This window comes from Aythya fuligula, chromosome 2, assembly GCF_009819795.1.
Source record: "Aythya fuligula isolate bAytFul2 chromosome 2, bAytFul2.pri, whole genome shotgun sequence".
In the NCBI taxonomy this organism is placed as follows: Eukaryota; Metazoa; Chordata; class Aves; order Anseriformes; family Anatidae; genus Aythya; species Aythya fuligula.
In genome coordinates, this window is record NC_045560.1 from 52,717,308 (window position 1) to 52,740,049 (window position 22,742).

Consider the following 22,742-nt stretch of genomic DNA (forward strand, 5'->3'; position numbering starts at 1 on the left):
ACTGTTTCTTAGATGTTGAGGTGGTGCTGGATTACCATCTGGCTGGATCGACATTGTAACTGTGAACTAAATCCCTACTTAAAGCTTCTCAAATCATCTTGGACTCAGTTGGGGTAGTCTCATGGAAACCGTGACTGTTTTCCCTCCTTGACAGTAGGTTCACCAGGTTCTTCCTCAGGCAGCAGGAACCAGCGAGCGGACTGATGGAGAGAGTGCTATCCATGCACACTGCTTCTCTTCACTAAGGTCGAAAAGCAATGGAGAAGTACTGCTTGTCAGAGAGACTTCAGCTCCCTAAAGCTCTAAGTGTGACAGGAAGGACCTCGCTGCACTTGTAGCTTGTTTGTTTTATGTAAAAACCAGTGCTATTCTCTCTGAGAGGAGAGGTGTCTTCTGCCAGGGTGTGGGGTTTTTCCCTGTGGAACATCCTTCCCTAACCCAGGTGGGGGAATGCCAAAGAAGAGTACGACTCCAGAGGAATTCGTCTGCTAACGTATCACAAATCTTTCCTGATAAAGTTGCAAATGCGCCCCTTCTCCCCACATCCAGCTGATGATTGAGAAGTTTCTTCCTCCATTTGGAGGAAGAAACTGGTTATGGCCCTTCTGACTGAGACCTTGAAACAGAGCTCGTGCCTTACTCGGCGAGGAGACGTCACTGCAGGAGCTCACACCTCCACTGGAAAACTGAAAGAAATCTGCTGGCTTAGTTTTCGGGCTGAAACCGTGGTGAAAAACAAACTGCGAGAGCCTTGTTGGCTGAAGACCTTCCCGCGATGCAAATTCCTTCTTCCCAAAGCCCACTCAAGTACTATGCATGTTTTAAGACCATGCGAAGTGCAGCGTTACTTGACGTACTAACCAGTGGTGTGCAGCAGATGTTGCCGAACACGTTTTGTGCCATCTCTAGAAATAGAGCATCTCAAACCTATTTCGGGCTCTGAAACAGCGATGCGTGGCTCGCTTCCGAATCGCAGAAAAACCGTTCCTGGTCCAAATGTAGCTGCCTTCGCTGCCGAGGAGTGTTCAGAGGGATGCTCCTATTTATACCTCTTTGTTTCCATGAAATGTAGGTCAGGATTTTTAACTTAAGATTGCTCCTAGGATAAACGATTCTCTAATACTTCCATGTTAGCAGTGGACAATTCGGAGTACTCCCCCTGCTCTCTCTTTGCTTTTGTTTTGTCCTTTTCCCACCCTTCTAATCATAACCAGGAAAATGTGTTCTCCCGTTTCTCTGTGAGCTTTTCTCTTCCTGCTACTTGTGTTTTCCATTCTTTGTCCTCTACTTTCTGTGCTTTCCCCTTTCCAAGTGGGGTCTGTTCCTGCATTTTGCCGTGCTGTGAGGACAACTCCAGGCTGCTTGCTGCGGCTCAGCATTACAGCCCTGCAGATCATTGATTTCTATTTTTTTCCCTCCTCCCACAAACTCCTGGGCCATCCGGCCTAATGAGAGAGCAGATTGGCCTCAGTATTTGGAGAAAAGATCTATAATAAGCACTGGGGGCATGCTGGTAAAAAGCACCAGCATGGTATACCCGCTCAGTTGGAGGACTGACTGTACATTAATTCTCTAACTTATAATTAGCTATATTAAATTCCAATTTTCTGAAAGGAACCATTATCAAATAACACTCTGTTTGAAATCTCAAAGAAACATAAGGAATGAAAGCTTAGTCCTCTTACGCTTTCATCTTTCAGAAGCAATCCCTATCTTAACATCTTGACCTACATTTCCTTTTTACCCTCTCCAAGAGATATTGTGTGGATTTAATGTCTCAGAAGGGAGGTAAGGATTTTATGCATGTGTATGTGTTGACATACAAAGTTTGGGGAAAACAATGAGGCCTTCATGTCCCCAGTGACTTTTTTTTTTTAAACTTGAAAGTGTTTTCCATAATATCTCTAAGGCAGATTTTAAGTTCAGAAAGAAATTAAAAGTAAAAAAATCCACCTCATTCCTTTACAAGTGGTCCACTTTTATCTATCCAGCTCCTGCCAAAGCCATTCTTGATTTTATATGTCTGTAAAGAAAAAACAACAAAAACCCAGCTCTGCCTTCTCATATCCTGCTCACCACTTTGGATCCAGTCATCTGTTTTCCTTTTTCCATTAAATGAGAGTGCACTTTTTTTCTTTCCTTTCTGGTGGGTATGTATTTAAAAGGCTGTTTTTGTTGTCATTTACTGCCGTGCTTGCTGCGTGGCCTCTCTGAGCGACCACACTGTTTCACTTGGGACCTCAGCCTTGACCTGGGTGCCTGAGTGTGCCAAGAGGGAAGAGCACGAGGAGTTTGTTGGCTCCTCAAGGACCTGGAGCAGACTGTGGGTTTCTCCAGGCCCTGGCTTTGGCCCCTGCCCTGTGGAGGCTCCTTTACCAAGAGGCAGAGCGACCTACCTGTGGCCCTGCTCCTTCCCCTGGCTGCTCCATCGCCCTGCTGGGAGGGTGGCTCCAGCACCCGCTGCGTGGCCGACGCCGTCCTTTCTGCCTCGTCCCACCACATGGGGCCGGGGTTGTAAAACACGCCGTCCTCCCCTGCGGTGGGACGAGCAGGCTGCTGGAGCAGACCCCATCCCGTGTCGGGGCATGCAGAGTTATTCTCCCGTTTCTTTGCTGCACGAGTTCTTTGGTTTGAAGCAGTTGGAACACACAAAGGGCGAAGCATGTGCTAAGCATTAATGCCATTTAAGGGTCCTTGCAACTTGAGTTTGACTTGGTAGAGATGCCTTGACGTGCAGGGTAGGGGACGTTCTGACTCCAGGAAGATTTCTGTTGCCTCGACTGTTTCAGTTTAGTACGTCTCTCAGCATTTTATAGAGTACTGTGAACATAGGGAGGGATTGCAGCCTTCATTTTTTTTCCTCTTTGTTTTTTCTTCTTTTCTCTTCTTTATTCCTTTTTCTTCTTTTTGTTTTTCCTTCACTATTGTCCCATCATCTTGAAATAGAGTCGTGTTGGTTTTCTTTGAATTCCAGTAATGTACTTTGGGCCCTAAATCAATTTTGTGTGTTTTATTGTAGCAAGGCAATGAGGAACTGTAGCATGCATATAACCTCTCAGGTATTATTTTGAAAGCTTGCTTACAGTTTTCACCCTGTATTTCCATGCTGTCCAGTTGGAAGCACCTCCTACTTCTGCTTCTCTGATGCTGAGGCTAGCAAGAAACATGCTAAGGTTCGTTGTTTTTTGGTTATGAATCATTATTCAGTGAATATGAATATCATTATTGCAATAAATTATAACATTGTGAATGGATGCAAGGAAAATTCTGTGCAACCAATTCTTGCCCACTTCATAGTTTCCCAATTTGAGGGAAGAAAACAGTATTCTTTAAAAATGACAGGATAATATTTTTCCTCCTTTTCTTGCTCAGATGAAGTTCTTAAACATGCGTTGCTTCATATTCTTGATTGTCCGAGTGTCTGCTGATGGTTGTTCCAAGGTTTATATTAAGTCAAGAAGCAGCTGACATTGTTTTACTTCCCCTGCTGATGCCCCCAAAACTTGAGCAAAAAAGCTTTTTTAATAGCAGCCAAACATCTCACGGAGGTGGAATCTCCTCGAACCCTCTGGGAGGTGGTGTGGTGGGAGGTCTCCTCAGCCTTCACAAGCCCTTTCTCCGGCATCAGGTTTTCAAGCCTGTGGCTTCCTGCCCCAGCTCGCACTCCCCCTACCACCACCCTAAGGTGTGTCTGTAGGTCTCACAAAAGGAAGGTGAAGGTGCTGGTCTCGGCAACTAGAAATAGAGATGGAAATTGCTTGACACGTGAGGAGCCTTCCCTTGAAGGCTGTAACATCGCTGACATTTCACATGCTGATGCTTCAGAGAGCTGCAATGATCTCAGTCAGAAGTTGTCCCCCAGTTAAGAGCAGAGTCTTAATTAACCCATGCTCTATCTGGTGTCTGCAGCTTGCATCGTTCTTGCTGTGCCCCGTGCTCCCATCGCGAGGTCCTCGGAGCTCAGCTGACCACCGAGCCTGGGCTCCCCTCGCTTTTCCCCTCACCTTCCCTTGGCTCACTGCAGCACGGGAGAGCTCCGCTTTCTCCTCAGCATCTTCCTCCCAGCTACAGCTTGATCTCCCGGCGTGTTTTCTCCATCACCCAATGCCCGGCAGGTAGAGAACGAGCATCCTCCCAGCCCTGCTGGCGCCACACAGGAGACGCGCTGGGATCCATCCGTACCTCGGGCGAAGGCTGAGGACTTAAGCAGAGTTGAAGTGTCATCGCTCCCGTGCATGTGGGTGGCAGAACGATTTGTTTGCTTGTGTCAGGCTTTCAAATCGTGCTTGTGATTTTTGTTTGCAATGCTTGGTCTGAACGTTTTACTGTCACTGTCACGAGCCTCCTCTCCCCTGACAGTAACGCTGCAAAGGGGCTACAGGGGGCTGAGGCGAAGCGGCAGAGCATCCCGAGCACAACATGAACTCTTCCCACCTTTAATTTAGGAAAGTGAGGAAATGCATCTTTAAGCTAGAAAATTAAAACAAAACAAAACAAAAAAGGCCAGAAGTAAAAGCAGTGAGGAGGAGCAAGTCCCCAAAGTTTAAAGTCCAAATTTTGGGGAGGTCTTGCAGGTGTTTTTAGTTTTTTTAGTGTTTTAAGATGCCTGGCAGCTGCTCTGGGTAAAGGAGAAGACATCAGTGGTGCATGGTGTTTCGAGGGGAAGGGCTCACTCCCAGAAGAAGTTTTGCCTTGGAAAGAGTTGGCCTTTCTCTTCTAGCAGCAAGGCACTGAGCATCATGGATGAAATCTGGGATTATGGATAAAAGCTGGGGTTGTGCTTCAGGAAACCAGTGGCTTTAAACAAAAACGTTTGAGAATTGCTCAGATAACTTTCTTCTCAACTTCCTCCTGGTTTTGAGGGATGTCTCAGGGCTGTACACTAGCGTGGTTGCCAAGGGTAGGAGCAGATATGCGAGAGCAGCCTTCCTCCCCGCCATCCTCTGATGGGATGGGGATGCTCTGCTGCTTGGCCCTTCAGCAGGGAGTCTTGGCTGTGAAGCTGGAAGGGAGGGTGGCCTGCTTTGTGTCAGCAGATATTCAGCTGCTCTAAACTCAGAGATCACCATTCAGGTGGTTAGTAGTAGGAGGAGAGGGAAGGAGAGGAGAGGGGAGCTCTGGCCCAGTGCCCACCCTGTTCGCGGCAGGGACCATCGTGGCTGCTGCGTCCCAGGGCCGTGCCGCGCTCTTGCAGTGAAGAAAATCTTCGGCACTCACGTCACGTTAGGGAAAATGCAGTTTCTGGCTGGCTGGAGGGCTGCCCGTGCTGCTGGCAGAAGTCGCGAAAGGCAAATCCTCAATGACATGCGTTAAAATATCAAGTGGGACTGTGCAATTAGAAGTATGTCATTCAGCGTTTGCCTTTCACGGCTTTTGTCACACACGGGCAGAATTACAGACGATTAGGCGGAGGGTAACCTCCCCGAAAGGGCTTTCTGACGCTTCTGTCGTCCTTTTCCCCCTTCTTCTTCTGCTTTGTTAGAGTTCTTTCCCTTCTGGAGTCGGGCGTTTGGCTGGCTGGTGGGCTGTGGGTAAGAAGTCAAGCCCTGGAAGCCCTTTGGCCATTAAATTCGATGTGACCATGAAAGAAGTGACTCAGGCTGCCTCCTCTCACAGCCTGCGTGCTCATGCCTGTCTTTCAGGCTGGGGGCTGCTGGAGAAGGGGCTGCGAGGCCAGGCAGGTTGCTGGCACCGGGTGCACCCGCTGGTGGCCCTCCCGCAGCCAGGAACATGGCTCCCTCTGGAGAAGCGGCCATTTTGTCACGGCCGTCCGCTGTGAGACCCTGGGCCCGGCCCCTTCCACCAAGCTGTCACTGCAGATCCCTCGGAACCACGCTTCGTTAGAGGAAAAGCGTGTAACAAATGTTAATCACGATGCTGGGTTGCTGCTGTATCCAGTTTCACGCAGATACGCTGTTTTCAAATTATACGGGCTGCGAGGGCTGCCTAGAAATTGGAACGACTAGATGCAAGCTGTGCTAAGCCTTTGGGTTTTAGCCGCACGTCTCTCCTCTTTAGGGCTCTCACATACTCAGCGCGAGCAGTGAAACACTGTATGCCTGTTTATTTCCCTTGTTGTTTTATTTGCACATTCATATGTTGTATTTTCTTCCAATTAGCAGGCTCTTCCTTGCTTTGGCGTGTTTGCCTTTACCTTCTTTCTCCCTCCTTCATTTATACTCTGTGGAGACACATTTGCTAATTTTTTCTTTCTAGTGCAGAATAGCTGTTATCTAGAGACCTGCTCTTGGCATAGCTTTCCCTCTCGTGTTACTTAAAATACCAGAATGGCTTTTTTTTATTTTTTACTAATCTGCCTCGTCCCTCGGTGCCAAGGTAGGGGTGTTTTTGAAGTGAGGATTTATTGTTCCCTTGTCCACCCATTCCTAGTGGAAGCTTGACTGTGAGAGAAGGTAAGGTCTAGACTTTCAGACTGAGTCTAAAAGCATATCCCTGTGATGCTGAGGGTGGGAAATAACTGGTGAAACAATGGTACTTATTTTAAAATTAAGACAGGTCTGTAGAAGTGATTCAGAAGGGGAAGAAATTGCCCTCACCTCGTGCTCCATGTAGGTGACAAAGGCCTAAAATGTGCTCTCCTTCATATGAGGGATTTCCTGTAAAGAACAGGCAAAAACACATTAGAAATGGAGTCGCTAACTTTTCTTCAAGTAACTGTCAAATAGATTTAAGCCAAACACAAATGGAAGACAGAAAACATTTAAAAATGAAATACGTTCTTTCGCAGGCACGCTGAGGGTTTCCTTTTACTCTCTCCTCTCGTGGGATATTACCCCACTGGTTCTCCGTTCAGCCGTAAAATTCCCCAGAAAAGAGAGGATAAAGAAGACATGATGGTTTTGGCATAAAGAACAAAGAATAATTTATTCATATGTCACTGATGATTTTGTTAATACCTGAGAACTTACTCAGACTTTGCTCTATCTTGGTGATGATGCACATTTTTCTATCACTGATATCCTTCGCTGAAAAGAGGGAAATCGCTCCTGTGGACCTGCTTGTGCCTGTGATTTCGAATGAAATGTGCATTTAATCTGTCTCCAGATAGCATGTGTTATTACTGAGCAGGAGAGGAGATGTCCTGTAGGACAGATGTCCTTGGCATAGCTGCAAATCAAGAGGCATTTGTTCTCCTAGGGGAGAAATAAAGCCATTCTGTCCGGTGCCAAGACCCACACGAGGCACGTGCCACATAGGGATTTCAGTCATGACCCCTCATCCCACATGGTGCTGTCTGGACAACTCCGGGCTCTTGAGGTTGGTCTCACCACCTTTACCTTCCAGGTGAGTGAGCTGCAGTGCGTGGAGGTGACCTGGTCCAGGGCCAACAGCAGGACACAGGCGTCCAGCTCCCTGCATCCTAACCTGCACATGGTTTTTCCCGTGCCTATTCCAGCAGTGTGTCTCTGAAGTCTACAGCTAGGACCTCGCCTCTGGAGTCCTGTTGCTCTTCTGAAGCTCTCTGATTGCAGCCGGCACTCCAAGAGGGGCTGGGGGACGGAGAGGGCTGCAAGCTGTGCACATCAAATGCTGCTGCTCCTTGGCAACACGCAGGACGAGGACACAGTGCTCGTTTCCCCGGCGCCAGCAGCGAGTGCTTAGAGTACTATAAAATTAACTCTGTTTCTGTTTGTCAAAAACTTATGACCTTTACACGGCCTGGTACCTACTTATTAGAAAAGCTGCCACTCTTCTCTTATCACACTGCTCCAGTAGCAATTGGGAGAAGCTTGATAGCACAATGCTACCGATATAACAGATAGGGAGCAGCTGGCAGTGTTTGCCATCAGCTCTCTTTTCCTCCCCTCTGTTCTGCTTCATTCACAACAGCCCCAACAGCCTCAGCTTGTGCTTGAATTTTGGGACTCAGCACAACCACTTGGTTTTTTTTTTTTTTTTTTTTTTTTTCTTTCTCTTTTTTTTTTTTTAAATATGGAGGGTTGTGCAGAAATGCAAGGTATGTGTTGGTTTTACCTCCAGCTTAGCTCTTTTGATTTGTGAGAAGAGGATTTAGGATGAAACCTATTTGTTCCCCAGTGTTTTGGAGTGAGCATTATTGCTTGCTTCTTCTTCACCTGTGATGCAAATACCTGCCCTGCTTTGTATTCCTGTTTCCAAACTTGTCCAGACCACACCTCCGTGGAGCCCAGGCTAATCACCTCCATTCTGTCCTATTAAAAAAACAAGGCACCAGAAGCGTCAATGTGTCTTGCTTGGGGGAAACAGGTGGTCTGATTTTTCACTGTGTCCTTACAAGCTGAGAAATGTCTTTAATCAGTGAGGTGTGTCCCTTTGAATGGATTTTTTTTTTTTTTTTTTAATAAACATAAAATAATGGAAATGTAGGCTTTGAGTGAGGTTTTTCTCTGGGTAATATGTTGCAAGTGTTGGTTCCTTTATTTATTATTATTATTTATTTCTTCCAGATGCATATTTCATAAATAAAACGGAGCCTTGTATTATGGCCTGGGGTGGTTTCCCAACAGAAGTAAATGAGGTTCATTTTTGGCTGTTACGTCCTTGTTTCTACCAGTTTAATACAAAAAAGAAACCACCAACACAAAAAAAACACCGGCAACCTAAAGGCAAAGAAAAGCAGAACGTAAAGAAGTTGTGTTAAAGCATCAGAACAATGTAATTTCAATTAATGATGCTAACAGGTGCTTGATGAGTGGCTCATACGTAGGGAACAAAGTCACATAAATGTCTTCGCTTGCTTAATAGCGATTTTGGACGGAGATGTAATGGGAGTAAGGAGCTTCTTTCAACCTGTGTTACTTAATCGCTTCTCTTTGGTGATCTCGTCTTTTGACAAGCTGACAAAAACATCTTGTGCTGTAATGTCATTCTTGCCTGGCTTCCACAGTAATGATGTATATCCACATCTGAAAGCCCTGTCCCGGCCATTTAGGAGGCCTGTGCAAGCTATTTGCTAACAGATTTTGGCACAACAGCACTCCTGGATGCGTGTGCTCTCTGATGTACCACAATCAACCTAATGTCCAGTGGCTTGTCATCCGAAAAGCCCACGTGCTGTTAACCACCATTAGCGTGGCAATGCAGGGCATCATGTGGTGTAAACAATGACTGCTGCATGCTGTGGGCTGCTTTTTGCTTTTTTTCTTCTTTCTTTTTTTTTTTTTTTTTTTTTTAAGAGATGGAAAACTGCTGTAGTTCTTTATTACCAAGTGAGATGAAAATAGCATTTTTAATGACATCCATACCTAAAAAAAAAAAAAAAAAAAAAAAAAAAAAGAGCAGATAGGTATCTCTTAGCCCAGAGATTTTTTTTTTTTTTTTTAAATTATGTGACTACCGTGAAAACCCAGTTCTTTAGTCTCTAAGACAACCGTGGCATGAAAATAGGCCTTATTTTCGAGGCGTGTTGTCTGTTTAATATGTAATGTGATACCTTGTCATGCTGTGACAATGTGACAGATGGCATTTGCACTGTAAAACTAAATTATCTTTTGTGCATAGCTATACAACAGCTAAATACAGTAACTCCGTACAATGTGCTGATTAATGCGGGCTGTTGCAGATGTTTTAGAGATACTGGGATGTTTTAACTTGGCGTCAAATGATTAATGGTTTTATTTAACATGCCTACCAAGCTCTTGGTAGCGTTTCAGCTTGTGTTCTGGCATGTAAGGGCTTTTGGGAAGAGGAAGGTATTCAGGGTTGTTGACAATGGGATGTGAATTTGTATTGTCTTGTAGCTGTTTGTCACTTGGAAAATGGGCAAGGGCTATTCAGTGAGGATGCTTGGCAGGTAAACTTGTGTGTAGCATTACAGCTCCTAATAAACTCAAGTCCTGCGGTGCTTAGGCTGAAGGAAAACAGGGTGTGGGGAGGCTTTGGTTTACTTTTTATTGGTTTTCATGCAGAACATTATCTGCTTGAAACTACAGGTAGTGGAAATACCTCGAGAGCTGAAGGCAGTACCTTTATTTCTCCACATCATGTGTGCAGGATTCAACTTCGTTAGAGTTATGCAGTGCAGAGATACCTAAGAGCTTACCCCCATTCAGATGGCATGTGCCTGTCAGCCCTGGTGTGTGTGGTTAATTGCTGCTGCAGCTTTCCTAAAAGGGATGCTGCAGAGAGAAGTAAATTGCTATTTGTATATATATATATTTTCTGCAAAGCTTTCCTGTATGCTGCCGAGACTGTACAGCTGAAGCTGAGACAGGCAAGTCCATCAGCAAGCAAAGCTCAAGCTCCGTGCCGACGCAGCTAAGATCTGCTCCTGTTCTGTGCTCTTGCGTGCCCCCATAAATAACGCTGTCATCCTGGCGCGCGGAGGACGCTGCTTTGAGTAAATCCACTTTTTCTTAGCTTCTTGCAACTTGTCTTTATTTGTTTTGCCAATTGCCCTGGAAACTGGGCCTTTGTACCAGCCGGCGGCGACTCAGCTTGCAGTGCGTGGGGAAGAATGCAAAGGGGGAGGCAAACCCCGTATCTACTGGCATCGGCCGCGGTCAAGACACACCGGGGAGCCCAGGTGTGGATTTTAGGTGTACTAGGGATCTGCACCATAACTTCCCTGCCACACAGTGGCTGGCTCAAGGTCCTCATCCTGTACAGAAAGCTGTGAACGCAGCCGTGGTGAAATGCCCCCTTTTTTTTAGGTCACTTTTAGTTCCTTTGGCTTGCGTTCGCGCGTTGCTGACTGCTGGTTTTCTGTCGCGATGGCTTTGTGGGTTGCCTCCGCCTGTGAGAACTGACTGGAAATACAAGCGAGTGCTTCTCGTTTCCTGAGCCGCCTGAGCGTGGGGAAGCAGCTCGCTGAAGGAGGTGTTGCTTTCTCGTTGCAAGAGGTCACGGAAACGTTCGTACTCAGATGCCTTGTTGGCATTAGAGTAAGCGATGCAGAAACGGTGTTTTGGAAACACTGTGAAAGTCCCTTCACCCAAGCACTGCATCCGACTAACCACGTGACGCTGAGATTTGTTCAGAGTGGTTTCCTGATTATTCGGTAGCTTTCATAACGAAGAACATACCAGGTCATTGTCATCTCATCTATTCTTAAAACCGACTAACCTACCTCAACCCCTCCCTTGCGTTTTTTTTTTTTTTCCATCTTTCCTTAACGTTGCTCCTTTCTGCTTTTCTCTTCCTCCTGTCCCCACCCTGTGTATTTGTAGTTCTGCAGCATTTCGTTGTGCAGCGTGCTCCTGGGTACTCTGATTTTCACATCATGTCTTCAGTGAGCCCGGTGCTCCCAACACCTGCCCAGCGTGTGCCTGTCAGACATTTCTCCAGGTGTCCAGAAACGTGTTAGATCCTGGCTCGAGCACAGACTTGCAGGTTGCTGCTAAAATTGTGTGGGTGTCACCAAATTTGGTAAGGTTAGCAAAGCTGTACCGATACACACTGAGCCCTGCCTGCACTGGAACAGCAAGTCTACCTTAGGAAAAGCAATCCTCTTAAGGCAGTGCAAGCCCCCTAATGTAAACTCATTTAAGCTGATTGAACTGCTTGTCACACACACTGTTTTCGGTGAAAGGGAGCTGGCCATCGCTGGAGGAGGCTCAGCAAGGCCCCTGCTCAATTAACAACCACCATCAAGAAGCCAGTGGGCTAGCGAGGTGCTGCAGGACCTCGGGGAGCACGCTCTGCTAACCCAGCACCACCACCTCCCTATTCTGCCAGGCACAGCAGGTATGGCCCTGAGCAGCTCCTGCAGGGCACCGAGAGCTGGTGGGACAGCCAGAGGGTGGAAAAGCAAACGAGGAAACAGACTCGTAGCCACGGCTGGGTTTGAAAACGTTCGGGCTGTGAAAGGCAAGTAAAAAGGAGGTATCAGGAGTGCAGTCTCCTAAATACTGACTGGTGTGCAGAAGGCAGAGAGGGATCTTCTGCCTTCCCCCCAGCTTTGTAACAGGGCGGACGTAAAACTTGCATCTGCTGTTTTCTCAGCGCAGTTAGAAGCTGATAAACAGATTTTTTTTTCTTTTTTTTTTTCTTTTTTTTTTCTTTTTAAGCAGCGCACGGTTTGCCGTCACAGGTTATGCAGCAGCTTAAAAAAGGATTCGGCAAAACTGTGAAAGTTGACATCCGTGTGTCTGGGATGCGTTGTGGAAAGGATGTTAAAATCTCTGCAGCTCACTTTTAAGCTACCCTTTTTAATCACTAGGAATTAGTAGCTGGCCTTTCTTTCACAGCGTCTAATCTTGATCTGCTGAAGCCAGAATAGCCAATTTAAGGGACCATTTGATATGTGAGTTTCTGCATTTCTGACTGAGTCAAGTAATCCGTTATTAGTGACTCAGTTAAAGCAGTGTTTGTTCAGTGCCTTTGAGCCGCTCATGTGTTTCAGTTCCTTTTAAACTTTGGCAGCGAGTACGCACTGCTTCTCTGTACGTACGAATTATGATTTCATGTAACTCATTTTCATATATGAAATTCTACACCCACATATAATCCAAGTTCAAATTTAAATTTAATGACATTTAGTTTTTTTTAAAAAACATTAAGTCTAATGTGACTTCTAAAACAAACACTTTTTTTTTTTTTTTTTTGCTCAATACTACGGGAATAAAATTTATTTTTATTAACTCTGATTTACTCTGACCACGAGGCCTGAATAATGAGCAGTCCCGCGAGGGGACTGACCCTTTCTTGCTCAGTTCCTTCTCCCTCTTTACGTTCGTGCCATGTGCTGCACTTTTACGAACCATGAACTGCTGCTTCCTCCTGCTCGGTTAACCTTGGAGAGTCAAACCCATGTGGATGGACGTGAGCAGGACTCTGTCCCCGCAGCATCCCAGCAGACCTGCACCGGTGGCAGCTCATTAAGGGCGATGAGGGTGCCCAAGTGTCACCCCACACACCATTAGGGTCCTCGCCCTGCCCTGCGACACCCCTGGGCCTCCAACCTGATGGGTGCGCGGCAGTGAAGGGCGCTGTTCATTGCAGGGAGAGCGAGCAGGAGCGGCATTCGAAGGGAAAGGTATCTGGGGGCACACCGAATGCACTCGATATAAAAATGATGGAGTGACAATACACTTTCTAACAGCCTAATTCAGCATGTGCTTCCTCGCCCGTGCTTGGGAGGAGACAGCTCCCGTGGACTGCGGATGTCTGCGCCTTTCATCACTGCTGAGTGAATTTTGCAATTATGCTGACCCTGAAAAGCTGTAGAACATGACACCCGCTCCCGTTATTTATCAGTAGCTCTCGTTCGCAGCTTTATGCCTCCGTTTTAGGGCACTTGTTTTAATTGGTTTCAGCTGATGATAGCTAACTTCGGTTATCTGCGGTATTATTGCATTTGGGGATGGTGCCGGTTGTGATGAATAATAGTAGACAAACCAATATTTCTCCGTAAGGGGCACAAATCACGCTTGTCTTCCAAGTGCACTGATGGCTTGGCAGGGAGAAAGGATGAATAGAAATTGCCTTCCAAGTGCATGCAAGTTGACAGCCCAAAAGGTGATTTTCTTGACTCATACACTTCAGTTTGCTGGGTTTTACATATGGCAAGCCTCCAGAACAAATATTGGTCTTGGAAAAGCTAATCAAATCCTGTCATAAGAGTTAAGTTACTGAGTATCGGGCCTCAAACGATATGCTTGATTTAGACTTCTCTGGAGTTTAAAAATGGTAAATTTTATCAGCAGGAGTTTCACGGAAAAACGCGGAGCAGAAAAGTTGAATCACGTTTAAGAATAAACTTGGTCACTGCCGCTTCCAATGAGGGTGCATTCGGCATAAAATCAAAGTGTTTAATGTTTTTTAATGTTTTTTTGAAAAGGTCTGCTTCAGTTCCTCTGAAATATGTAGAAGCAATACTGTCACCCCCCATCGCATCGCAGGGTTGCATTGCAAACCCCATGGAAGTATCAAATACTAAAACCTGCTAGATCACGAATTGAGGTCTCTTTAACAGAAAGGAAAACACCCCAAGCAATTTAATAAAAGAGGGGTAAAATTGTAAGCGTGGTCGTTTCACTTGGCTGCATCAGGCTCAGGCTGGTTAGAGGAGATGTTTTAACGCAGAAATCAGTGCCTAGCTCAGGTTCAACTTTTGTGGGGTTCATATTGGGGGGTGGAAAAAAAAAAAAAAAGAGGAGTTAACTGCATTTTCCTCACCCCAAAAAAAAAAAAAAAAAGTTCAGGCTTCTGCTTTTTAAACTATATTTATTAATATATATTTAATTTTATAGATTCCAGCTTCTGGGGGAAGCAGGCACCCCTCTCCCTGTTTTCTTTCTAGAGTACAATTAGAGAAAGGGCTGCTGAGATGACCGAGGGAGGGAGGTCCCACCAGCGTTCTTCTGAGGAACTAAAGCCATGAGACAAAGCTTTGTAATGCCATTTACTGACGCATTTTGATGGGGAGATGTGAAAGCGTTCTTCGGGATAAAGTTACGACTCATACTGAGCTGATAACGTTGTTAGCAATTATCTTCCCTCTCATCATAAAGTTTACTGAGGAATATATTACTCCTTTAATTCCTTCTTAAGTCTGAGTGGCTTCACTATCTGCTGTCGTTTCGGAAGAGTCAAGTCATCTTGTATTTATTGCTTGGAGCAGAATAAGCAAAATTTGTTGAGCAGCATGCTTATGCAGGGCCCGATGCTTTCTGCCATCTACGGGACTTTGCTGTGCTGTGCTTCCAGCAGGGCTAAGGCACAAAGCATCCCTGCTTCCCCTGCCCTCTGCACCTCTGCCTGTGGTCAGGAGTTTCTGGGTTTGAGTGATGCTGGGTCAGAAGATTCAGAATCAAGAAACGTCTGTTTGATGTTAACTCCTTTGGGGTTTAGGATTTTTTTTTTTTTAAAGGATCATAAATTGTTATCGTTGGAAACAGGAGAATGAAGCGCGAGAAGATGACAAATTAATTAAACGGCAGATTAATTTTATAGTGATCTACAGATAAATGAAAAAGATTCTCATCTGCGGCAGTCAACAGGCTGCCTACAACACAGGGATGAGTTTATGACTCTAAGCTGTACCCCTTTTAGCGTAAGGGATGTGACAAGATTATAAATGTGATTGCAAACACCTGTAGGGTAGCTGTTTGGAGCTGCTGCCTTACAGCTAACCAAATCAGAAACATGCAATCAGCCAGTTGCTTGTTGAAGTACCTCTGTGCGAAATCAATGTTATCAGCATAGCTTTTTTGCAAGACGATTGCTTTGGGAGTCGACTCTCTATTTTAGTGTAATGCGTGAATTTTTATAAAATCCATTTGGTGCTGCTTATGCAGGCTTTGAATATTGTGTTCTACTTTCTTGTGTTTGCAGGACTTCTCACTAATGGCCAATCTAAAGGATTAGGACCGGGATCAGAGCAGCTGGAGAATGAGAAGGACGATGCATCGCAAGTGTCCTCAACGAGCAACGATGTTAGTTCTTCGGATTTCGAAGAGGGGCCCTCGAGGAAAAGGTCGGTAGAGCATTATGATTAAAGAAGTTGCCTTTCTGCTTCGTCCCTCTCGTGCTATCAGGTTGTGGTTATGCTACCAGTAAGGTTGCAAATGTTGCGCTGCCATAAACAGGATTTCCAGCATAGAGTCCTTCTGGTAACAGCGAGGATACTGTGAATTTTGGCTTCATCCATCAGTATAGACAGTGCTTGCTGTTTTTTTTTTTTTTTTTTTTTTTTTTTTTTTTTTAAATATGTAAAAGCAGTTGTTTTGCAGTAGGTGATTGCTAAATTATATGCCTTAGTACTCTCTCCCTGCCTCCCCTCCCCGCCCCCATGGCATCTCAGGGATGTATCAATAAGTCTGTGTGTGTAATTTCAAGGAAAGCATCGCTGAAGTAGTGTTATTATTGTTATTTTTAATTTTCCGTGAAGGAAACCATGGTAAGATTAAAAAAAAAAAAAAAAAAAAAAAAAAAAAAAAAAGGGAAAAAAAAACACACTTTCGAAAAGAGAAACTGGAGTAATGCAGTGTTGTGGGTATCGATTGCAAAGGACTGCTTTGAGATAATGCTGTGGTAAGCGGCCTCCTCTTTCCTAGAAATCAGTTACGAAGTCCTCATTGAACTCTTCCGAGTTCTTACCCTGTATGTGCAAAATGTGGGTTAAAATTGTAGGACTCCAGCCAATCTCTTGCAGAAAATATGCTGAAAATGCAGGCAGAGGCTGGGAGTTGTCCCCTGTATGAAGTGAGAACCAAAACAGGCTGACTGAAAAATGCCATTTAAAAGAGAGAAATGGAAAATGCTTTCTCAACCTTTTTTCCTCCACGCTCCTCTCACCCTAGTCCCAGTCCAATGTGAACCATAAAATAAAGCTCTCTTTCACACAGAAGAAATGTTCTGTGTGACCTTATGAATTTCCCTGGGTAGCCCGATATGGGGTGAGGAGGGTGGTGCGTTTCCTGGCACCAGTCCCCATACCTCCCACCCCTGACCCCCCAAGCTTTTCTTCACCTCTCCAAAGCACCAAACCCAAAATCTATCTCTGAATACGCCTACTAGCTCCTCTGGTGTGGTGTGTCATAATAAAATCTGGAATTTTTGCTGTCCTCTGTGCCTGCTCTGTCCCCTCTGTTCAGTGCCCTCATTCCTCAGCCATGCTTGCAAGGGTCAAGGGGTGATGAGTAGCTTGAAGGAGCTGGTTAGGATTAAAAGCAATAGTGGGAGGAGGATGGATTTAGGCTTTTTGCCAGGGTTCTTGGCAAGAAACTGCGTTTGAGTGTTGCAGGAGAAATTTTTCTGAAGGGATATCTGATAGTTTTGGCTGTGGGACTCCGATGGTGAGAAGCAGTTGGATGGTTCAGGCCCACGACTGGTTCACTTTGTGGACACCAACTCATCAGACATGAAAAGTAACAGGGAACTCCAGTGCCTTTGGTACTTTCCAGGCTAAAAACAAAACAAAACCAAAAAAGGAAGCCAAGATGAAAAATGTCTTTCTGTCTTTTGTGGAAGACAAGGCACCCTTTCAGTTCTTTATGCGTCACGAGCCGTTGAAACAGCGTTAGTTTTGCTGCGAAGGGGAACGTTCCTGTTTTGTTTCCTTTTACACCCAACACAGACTTTTATCTTCCTTCCTCTCCTAGCTTCCTCTTTGCTGACACACCTCTTCTGGACCCCTCTTAACTTCTCTGAAGCTGTGCTGAGTGTTTTGGTGTTGTCCTTTCTTCCCTCTCTCCCTCTCTCTCATTTTTTGCTTAGCTGCATACGTAATCATGCTTTGATCCAGGTCATCTCGGGAACCCACAGAGCTGTGTCAGGAATACTGGGTGGGCAAAAGGTAGGCAGGAGAAGGAGTAAAAGGGATGAGATTTGAAATGGCTGCTGAGCTAAACTTGCCTGGCATGGAGGAGGATGTCAATAGGATAGTTGCCTGAACTGATCAAGCTTTGTGAAATCGTGTCCTCCTCGTCTTCCCCTTGGGCTTTGTTGAAATCAAACTTTTCGATTGTTGGCTCAGCTGTGTGTACAACCATCGGTGCCCTAGTGCTAAAATACATTTTTAAGTACTCGAGCTGCAAGCGTGTACTTTATGCATTTTTTCTCCCTCCCCAGCCCAGAGTTGCCCAGTTGTTTGTCTTCCACTGGTCCTGTAGCAGGACCCAGTTTATTTGGTAGTTGAAAGCTGTGGTTTGACCTTGCGGGTCTTCAGTGTAGTGACAGGCTGGTACTGTGGAGGCAAACAGCCTCTTCCCAGTTTCTCGTGCCTTCTTCCTGTCTGTCCTGTCTGGCAATCTTCTGGTCTCCAGGGTTGTCAGTTCAACAAACTGATCTGGCAGATTTCTTCTGACGGATTTGAGCGTGTATGCAGCATGTCTGCATTCAATTTGCATTTATATTTGATCCAAATTCTTCCTTTTTCAGAGAGAAATTGCTCAAGAATATGGATGGATAGCAATCTGAGTGGAGTGTGAGCAACTAGCACTACGTTGTGGTCTCACCATGCCAGCCATCTCCGGTGTCAGTTTTCCTTGAGGAGCAACTAGGCAGGGGCTGCTTCCAGTGGGCTACTGGTCAGGGGATTAGTTGTAGAGGGGTAGGTGCTGACAGGCACATGGGTACTTCTTGGTAGTTAACAGCTTTGCTGTCTGGGGGCTGGAGGCAGCTTTCTGCACAGTTTGCAGCCAAGAGGGAAAGTCCCATCTCCATTTCTTTTCAAGTGTAGGGTTTTAGATTTCAACAGAAATGACAGAATGGTACCAAAAGTGCACAACCTGCCGTTTTCTGATGCTACAGGTTTCAGCTGCGATAGCTTGGTGGTGGTAAGGAGGAACAGAAGTACATACGCAGCTTTGCCTGTGTAAAGTCTCCAGATCAGTCAAAAAATCATGAGCCCTACTTACAGAATATGTGGGGTCTGGCTGGACTGGGAGTGGCCATAATGGCCAGCACAGGATGTCAAAGTACTTAAATTTGTTTGGGTTTCCACTCAAGGAATGGAAAAGACTTGCTTCGGCCTGAGCTGCGTGTGTTACGCATGACCAGGCCTGGGTGGAAGGGTAGTAACTACTACTTTCAGCCTGTAAAGAGGTGCTCACGTTATTCTAATGTTTGGCAAAAGCACTCAACTATCGCATTTAAAACGCTACGCTGAACCCGTTGTGTAATGAGTTGCCGTCTAATTGCTGTCTAAGTGAGAGCAGGTGCTAGTTTCTTTGATACTTTTTGGGGAGATGAACAAAAGCTTTGTATGTAGGCTTGATAAAGTATCAGGCTGGACAGTCTTCACGGAGCAAAGACTGTGCATTTTAAAAAGCCACAGCAAAGGTGATTGCCACGTGTTATTCCTGAAGGGGAAGCGTAACTTCACTGTAAGCCCATGCTCTTTTCGTTACGGCTCTCCAACCTCGAGCTCTGATTCTCACTCGAGACGGTCAACAGGTAACAGGCCAAAGGGGTTTGAGTCACTGTGCTGGATGCTTTTAAATTTTTATGAGCAACTCTTGAGGAGAACACAGCCACGGCTGTATTAATAACAGCGTGCAGGGCCAGCTTTTCAGCAATGGTTGCTCACCTTACCCAAGAAGAGACACGTGCGGAGCAGGCTGGATATGACAGTGCGTTCATCTTTGGTGACAGTGGGCTCTTGCTTGCTTCCTGGTACTAATCAGAAACCATTCACTCGCATGACCCCCCTCCCCAGCAATGCACGCAGGGCATTGCCAAAGGCATTTATCTTTTATTGTAAAGTTCTGTTAATACGAGGCTTTGAAAAGTGAGAGGGGCTCGGCTGATTTTAATAGCCACTGAGCTTTACGTTTTGCTTTTATGCTCAACGTTAGACTGTTTCCTCCACTAAGGGAAAGAAAAAGGTTTGTTTAGTCGGAAGGAAGAAAAATTGGGTGGAAGAGATTTCAGCACAAAACCCAGGGGAGAAAATCTGAAAACATTCAACAGTCGACCGCGTTTCTAGTCTCGTATGGGTTGTGCCAGTCGGAAGCTTGTTGTTCTTCACTCCACAGCTGCTGCACGTTATTTCAGAGCCACTCAGCGAAGATGGCTGTGCCTTAAACTTGCATTAGAGCCGTGCAAGGTGAGCAGCTGCTGGACACCAAACATCCCTGCCATCTCCCCTGTCCCTCGGGGCTGTTACCGCCCCGTCGCAGGAGCAGCAGAGCGGGCGTGCATCCGCACCTGGACCAAGAGCACGTGCAGCTCCCAGGAGAGGGCACTTCTCTTTGTCCTGCTCTGCTACAGGGAAGGTCATCGCTAGCAGGAGGAAGGCAGAACCCACTGGGGAGTGATTGTGTTTTAAGCTGCTCCAGCTAGATTGGACAGAAGTTGTTTATTAGGAACCTCTGAGGCCTTTAATTAATACAGCAGCTTTCTGCTAACAGTCTCAGGCTTGTGAGAGTCAGAAGCGTGGTTCTGTGCTGCATCAAGGCCAGCACGTGAGGTGTGCTCTTGCCCCTTGCATAGTGCTGGCTTTCTGCTGCCTGTTCAATTTCCCTTTTCCTTTTATTATTATTTTTTAAATGCTGCTTTAACTCCCAGATGCTAGGTGAATGCTGAAGCTTGCCAAGCCAAGGGGTGGGAGTACGTGGCCAAGGAAGAGGAAGAGAGTCTCTTTTGGCTGGTGATTGCACAGCTGCTGGACTGGCAGAGCTGCACTACACCTTTAGCACAACAGAAAGCCAGGGTAGGCAAGCTTCAGTGCATTAGGCAAGCTGCTAATTTAAGTGGTTTCTTTTAATGATATATCCTTTTCAACTTGAGCTTCAAAAGGCTTGCTTGCAGCAGAGCTGTCAAAAGAGTGAAGGGGCTTGGGGTTGGTTTCTTTTTCTTTCCCTTTTTTTTTTCATCAAATTGTTTTTATAGTTAATAATGAATAGTCTCTCTAACACTAGATTTAGCATCTTCCATGCGAGACGTAAAACGAGGTCAGTCCTGCTCCCACGTATGTATGTTTGGGAGGGATCACTACTCGGTATTCTGGGTGACGGAGAGAGTAGTGCATTACAATTCAGGTGTGAAAGTGGGATACTGCTCGTCATACCAAAGTGTTTTTCCAGAACCTTTTCAGTGAATTGTCTTTTTGCTAATTGAAACACTATATAATGTATTTGCGTTCAGCTGTTGCCTGCCACCACATAATGTAATCCCACTTATCAACCCAGGTGCTTGTATTATCTTTTTCTAATTTCAGTAGGCTATGCAAATCTGCACCACTTGTTTGCTTATGAAGAAGAGCTATATTAATCCGCAGTAAAAACAAAACGACAGTAAGATTTATGTATTATATATATATATATTTACCCCCTCTGTAAATTCTTGTACGAGTGGAATATATTTTTAGTGCTGCACATTTATATTTAAATAACAAGCCTTATAAACAAAACAGTAATAGTCCATGGGAGTGAATTTGTGCAAGAATAGTGAAATGACAGATTACCTGCTTTATTACACAAGTCAAGGAGATCATTCTATGTAGTGCAAAGAGGAAAAATCAGGTGATTAATGTTCTTTCTTTCATGAGAAACAAACAGAAGTTGTTGACATGGATTCTTCTCTCCGACAGCCAAAGATATAACAAGGTAGAGGAATCTGGGAACGTTGTAACTTTGTGGGTAGACAGCTATGTAAACAGCTTGTCCGAGTAGGGATTTAATAATTGTGGAGGTATGATTTATAGCAGCAGAGAAACGTTAAGCAAACTCGCTTGTCCTCACCTGCCACCTTCTTTTCAGAAGCGAGGGTTACAGGAGGAGGACATGGTGATCTTGGGCTCGGGCTCTTCTTCCTGGCTTTCCCCAGGTGATTTCCAAGGGAATTTCCAAAGCCAGAGCAGACGGTGCAGCTGGTTCTGTGGTTCCGTCTGTGGCAAACTCCCTTTCAGCTGCGTGATAACCCATCATCCCTACTGTCATTTACTTTTATACACGTGTCTCGCCCCCAGGTGTGACAGGCCAGATGTTGATTGCTTGAATACTGGGCAGAGCGTGCTCTAAAACAGCGTAGGAAATGACAGATTCTGCACTGAAAGCCACTTCTGCAAGGACATTTATCCGTCAGTGTGAAGGAGGTTTTCTGATGCACATGAGCCATCTACGTAAGAGTCTAGCCTGTATTTCAGGGTAACATCAGCTCTTTGCTGCGTCTGTTTTCTTCTGTCATTTTTCAGTGTGCATCTGTGCTGTTGCTTGCCCTCTTACCTTGGTGTTACAGTTCAGCTTCTGACAGCCCCGTGCTCAGCCTGGTGTCCCTGAGGGCCAGGGGGAGAGGAAGCATCTCTCTGATCTGATCCTTTTTAGAACCTTCTTGACTTCATTTCTCTCTGAAAATTATCTTTCTATTACTCTCCTGTCCAGAGGGTAAGGCATTTGTGGCCAATCCACTTATGTGGCATTTCAAAGAGACAGGATGATATTAAAACCGTTTTCCATTGAGTATCTGAACAGTCCCTGAGTGTTTTTTCATCCCAAAGCCCCATCTACACTGGAGGAAATGTTACATGTGATGGACATTTGTAGGGATTTTGTAACGTCAGCAGAGACAGCCTTGTTGCTGTGCCTCGGCTATTTCTGGCTATTGTTGCTGTTCCAAAGCCAGTCGTTCTCATCCGAAATAGTGGAAACATGGATAACTTGAAATACTATTATCTTTTGCTTTGGATCTTATTACCCTCATAGGCAGAAAATTGCATCCTCACCAAATGAGCATTGGGGCCCAGAGCTCCTATAGATGTTTGTTCACTCCAAGAATCAATTTCTACAGCGTTTCTGCAGCATGAATGTCTGAAAAAAACCACCACCCTAGATTCACAAGTTTTACAAATGAGTGCCTTCCACTTATTCCTTCATTCATAATTCCCCAAAATGAATTTAAAATCAAAAGACAGGAAAAAAAGAAAAGACATTGATTTGTATTTTGAAGATCACCACAATACCATGATTTCCTTTCTCTGAGGTTATTTTAAAGAATGAGAGTTTGTTTTACAATTTTGATACCTAGCATTAATCAGGGTAGCATTTGCAGCGGTCTTATTCTCTTGGAAAAGAAGAGATTACTTAAAGAAAAAGCATTCAGCACTGTCAAGTATGGATGGGTTTTCAGAATTAAATGAAACACATTCAGTTTCCTGCATAAAATTAAAATTGGAGCTTAAAAAGATGTCAACAGATAAAAATAATTGCCGCAAGAATAAAAGGCCAAGAATGGAGAAGTGGAAACCTGTTGCTAAAATGAGGCTGTAAAATGCTGTCATATTTGCCAGTAAGTAGTTCTACTTCGACTACGCTTACTAACAATTTCATGAAGTAATGCTACGTTTTAGTGATCTTTCG

At 45.2% G+C, this 22,742-nt stretch overlaps 1 protein-coding gene across 2 annotated transcripts in view; it reads left to right on the top strand.

Annotated features, from left to right (window-relative positions):
- JARID2 (jumonji and AT-rich interaction domain containing 2) overlaps window positions 1–22,742 on the top strand; it is a 201,350-nt gene that overhangs the window by 98,814 nt on the left and 79,794 nt on the right. For both annotated transcript variants that reach the window (XM_032181365.1, XM_032181366.1), the window contains exon 3: window positions 15,277–15,418. In XM_032181365.1, the coding sequence (XP_032037256.1) occupies window positions 15,277–15,418 (142 nt within the window). The remainder of the gene's footprint in view (window positions 1–15,276; window positions 15,419–22,742) is intronic.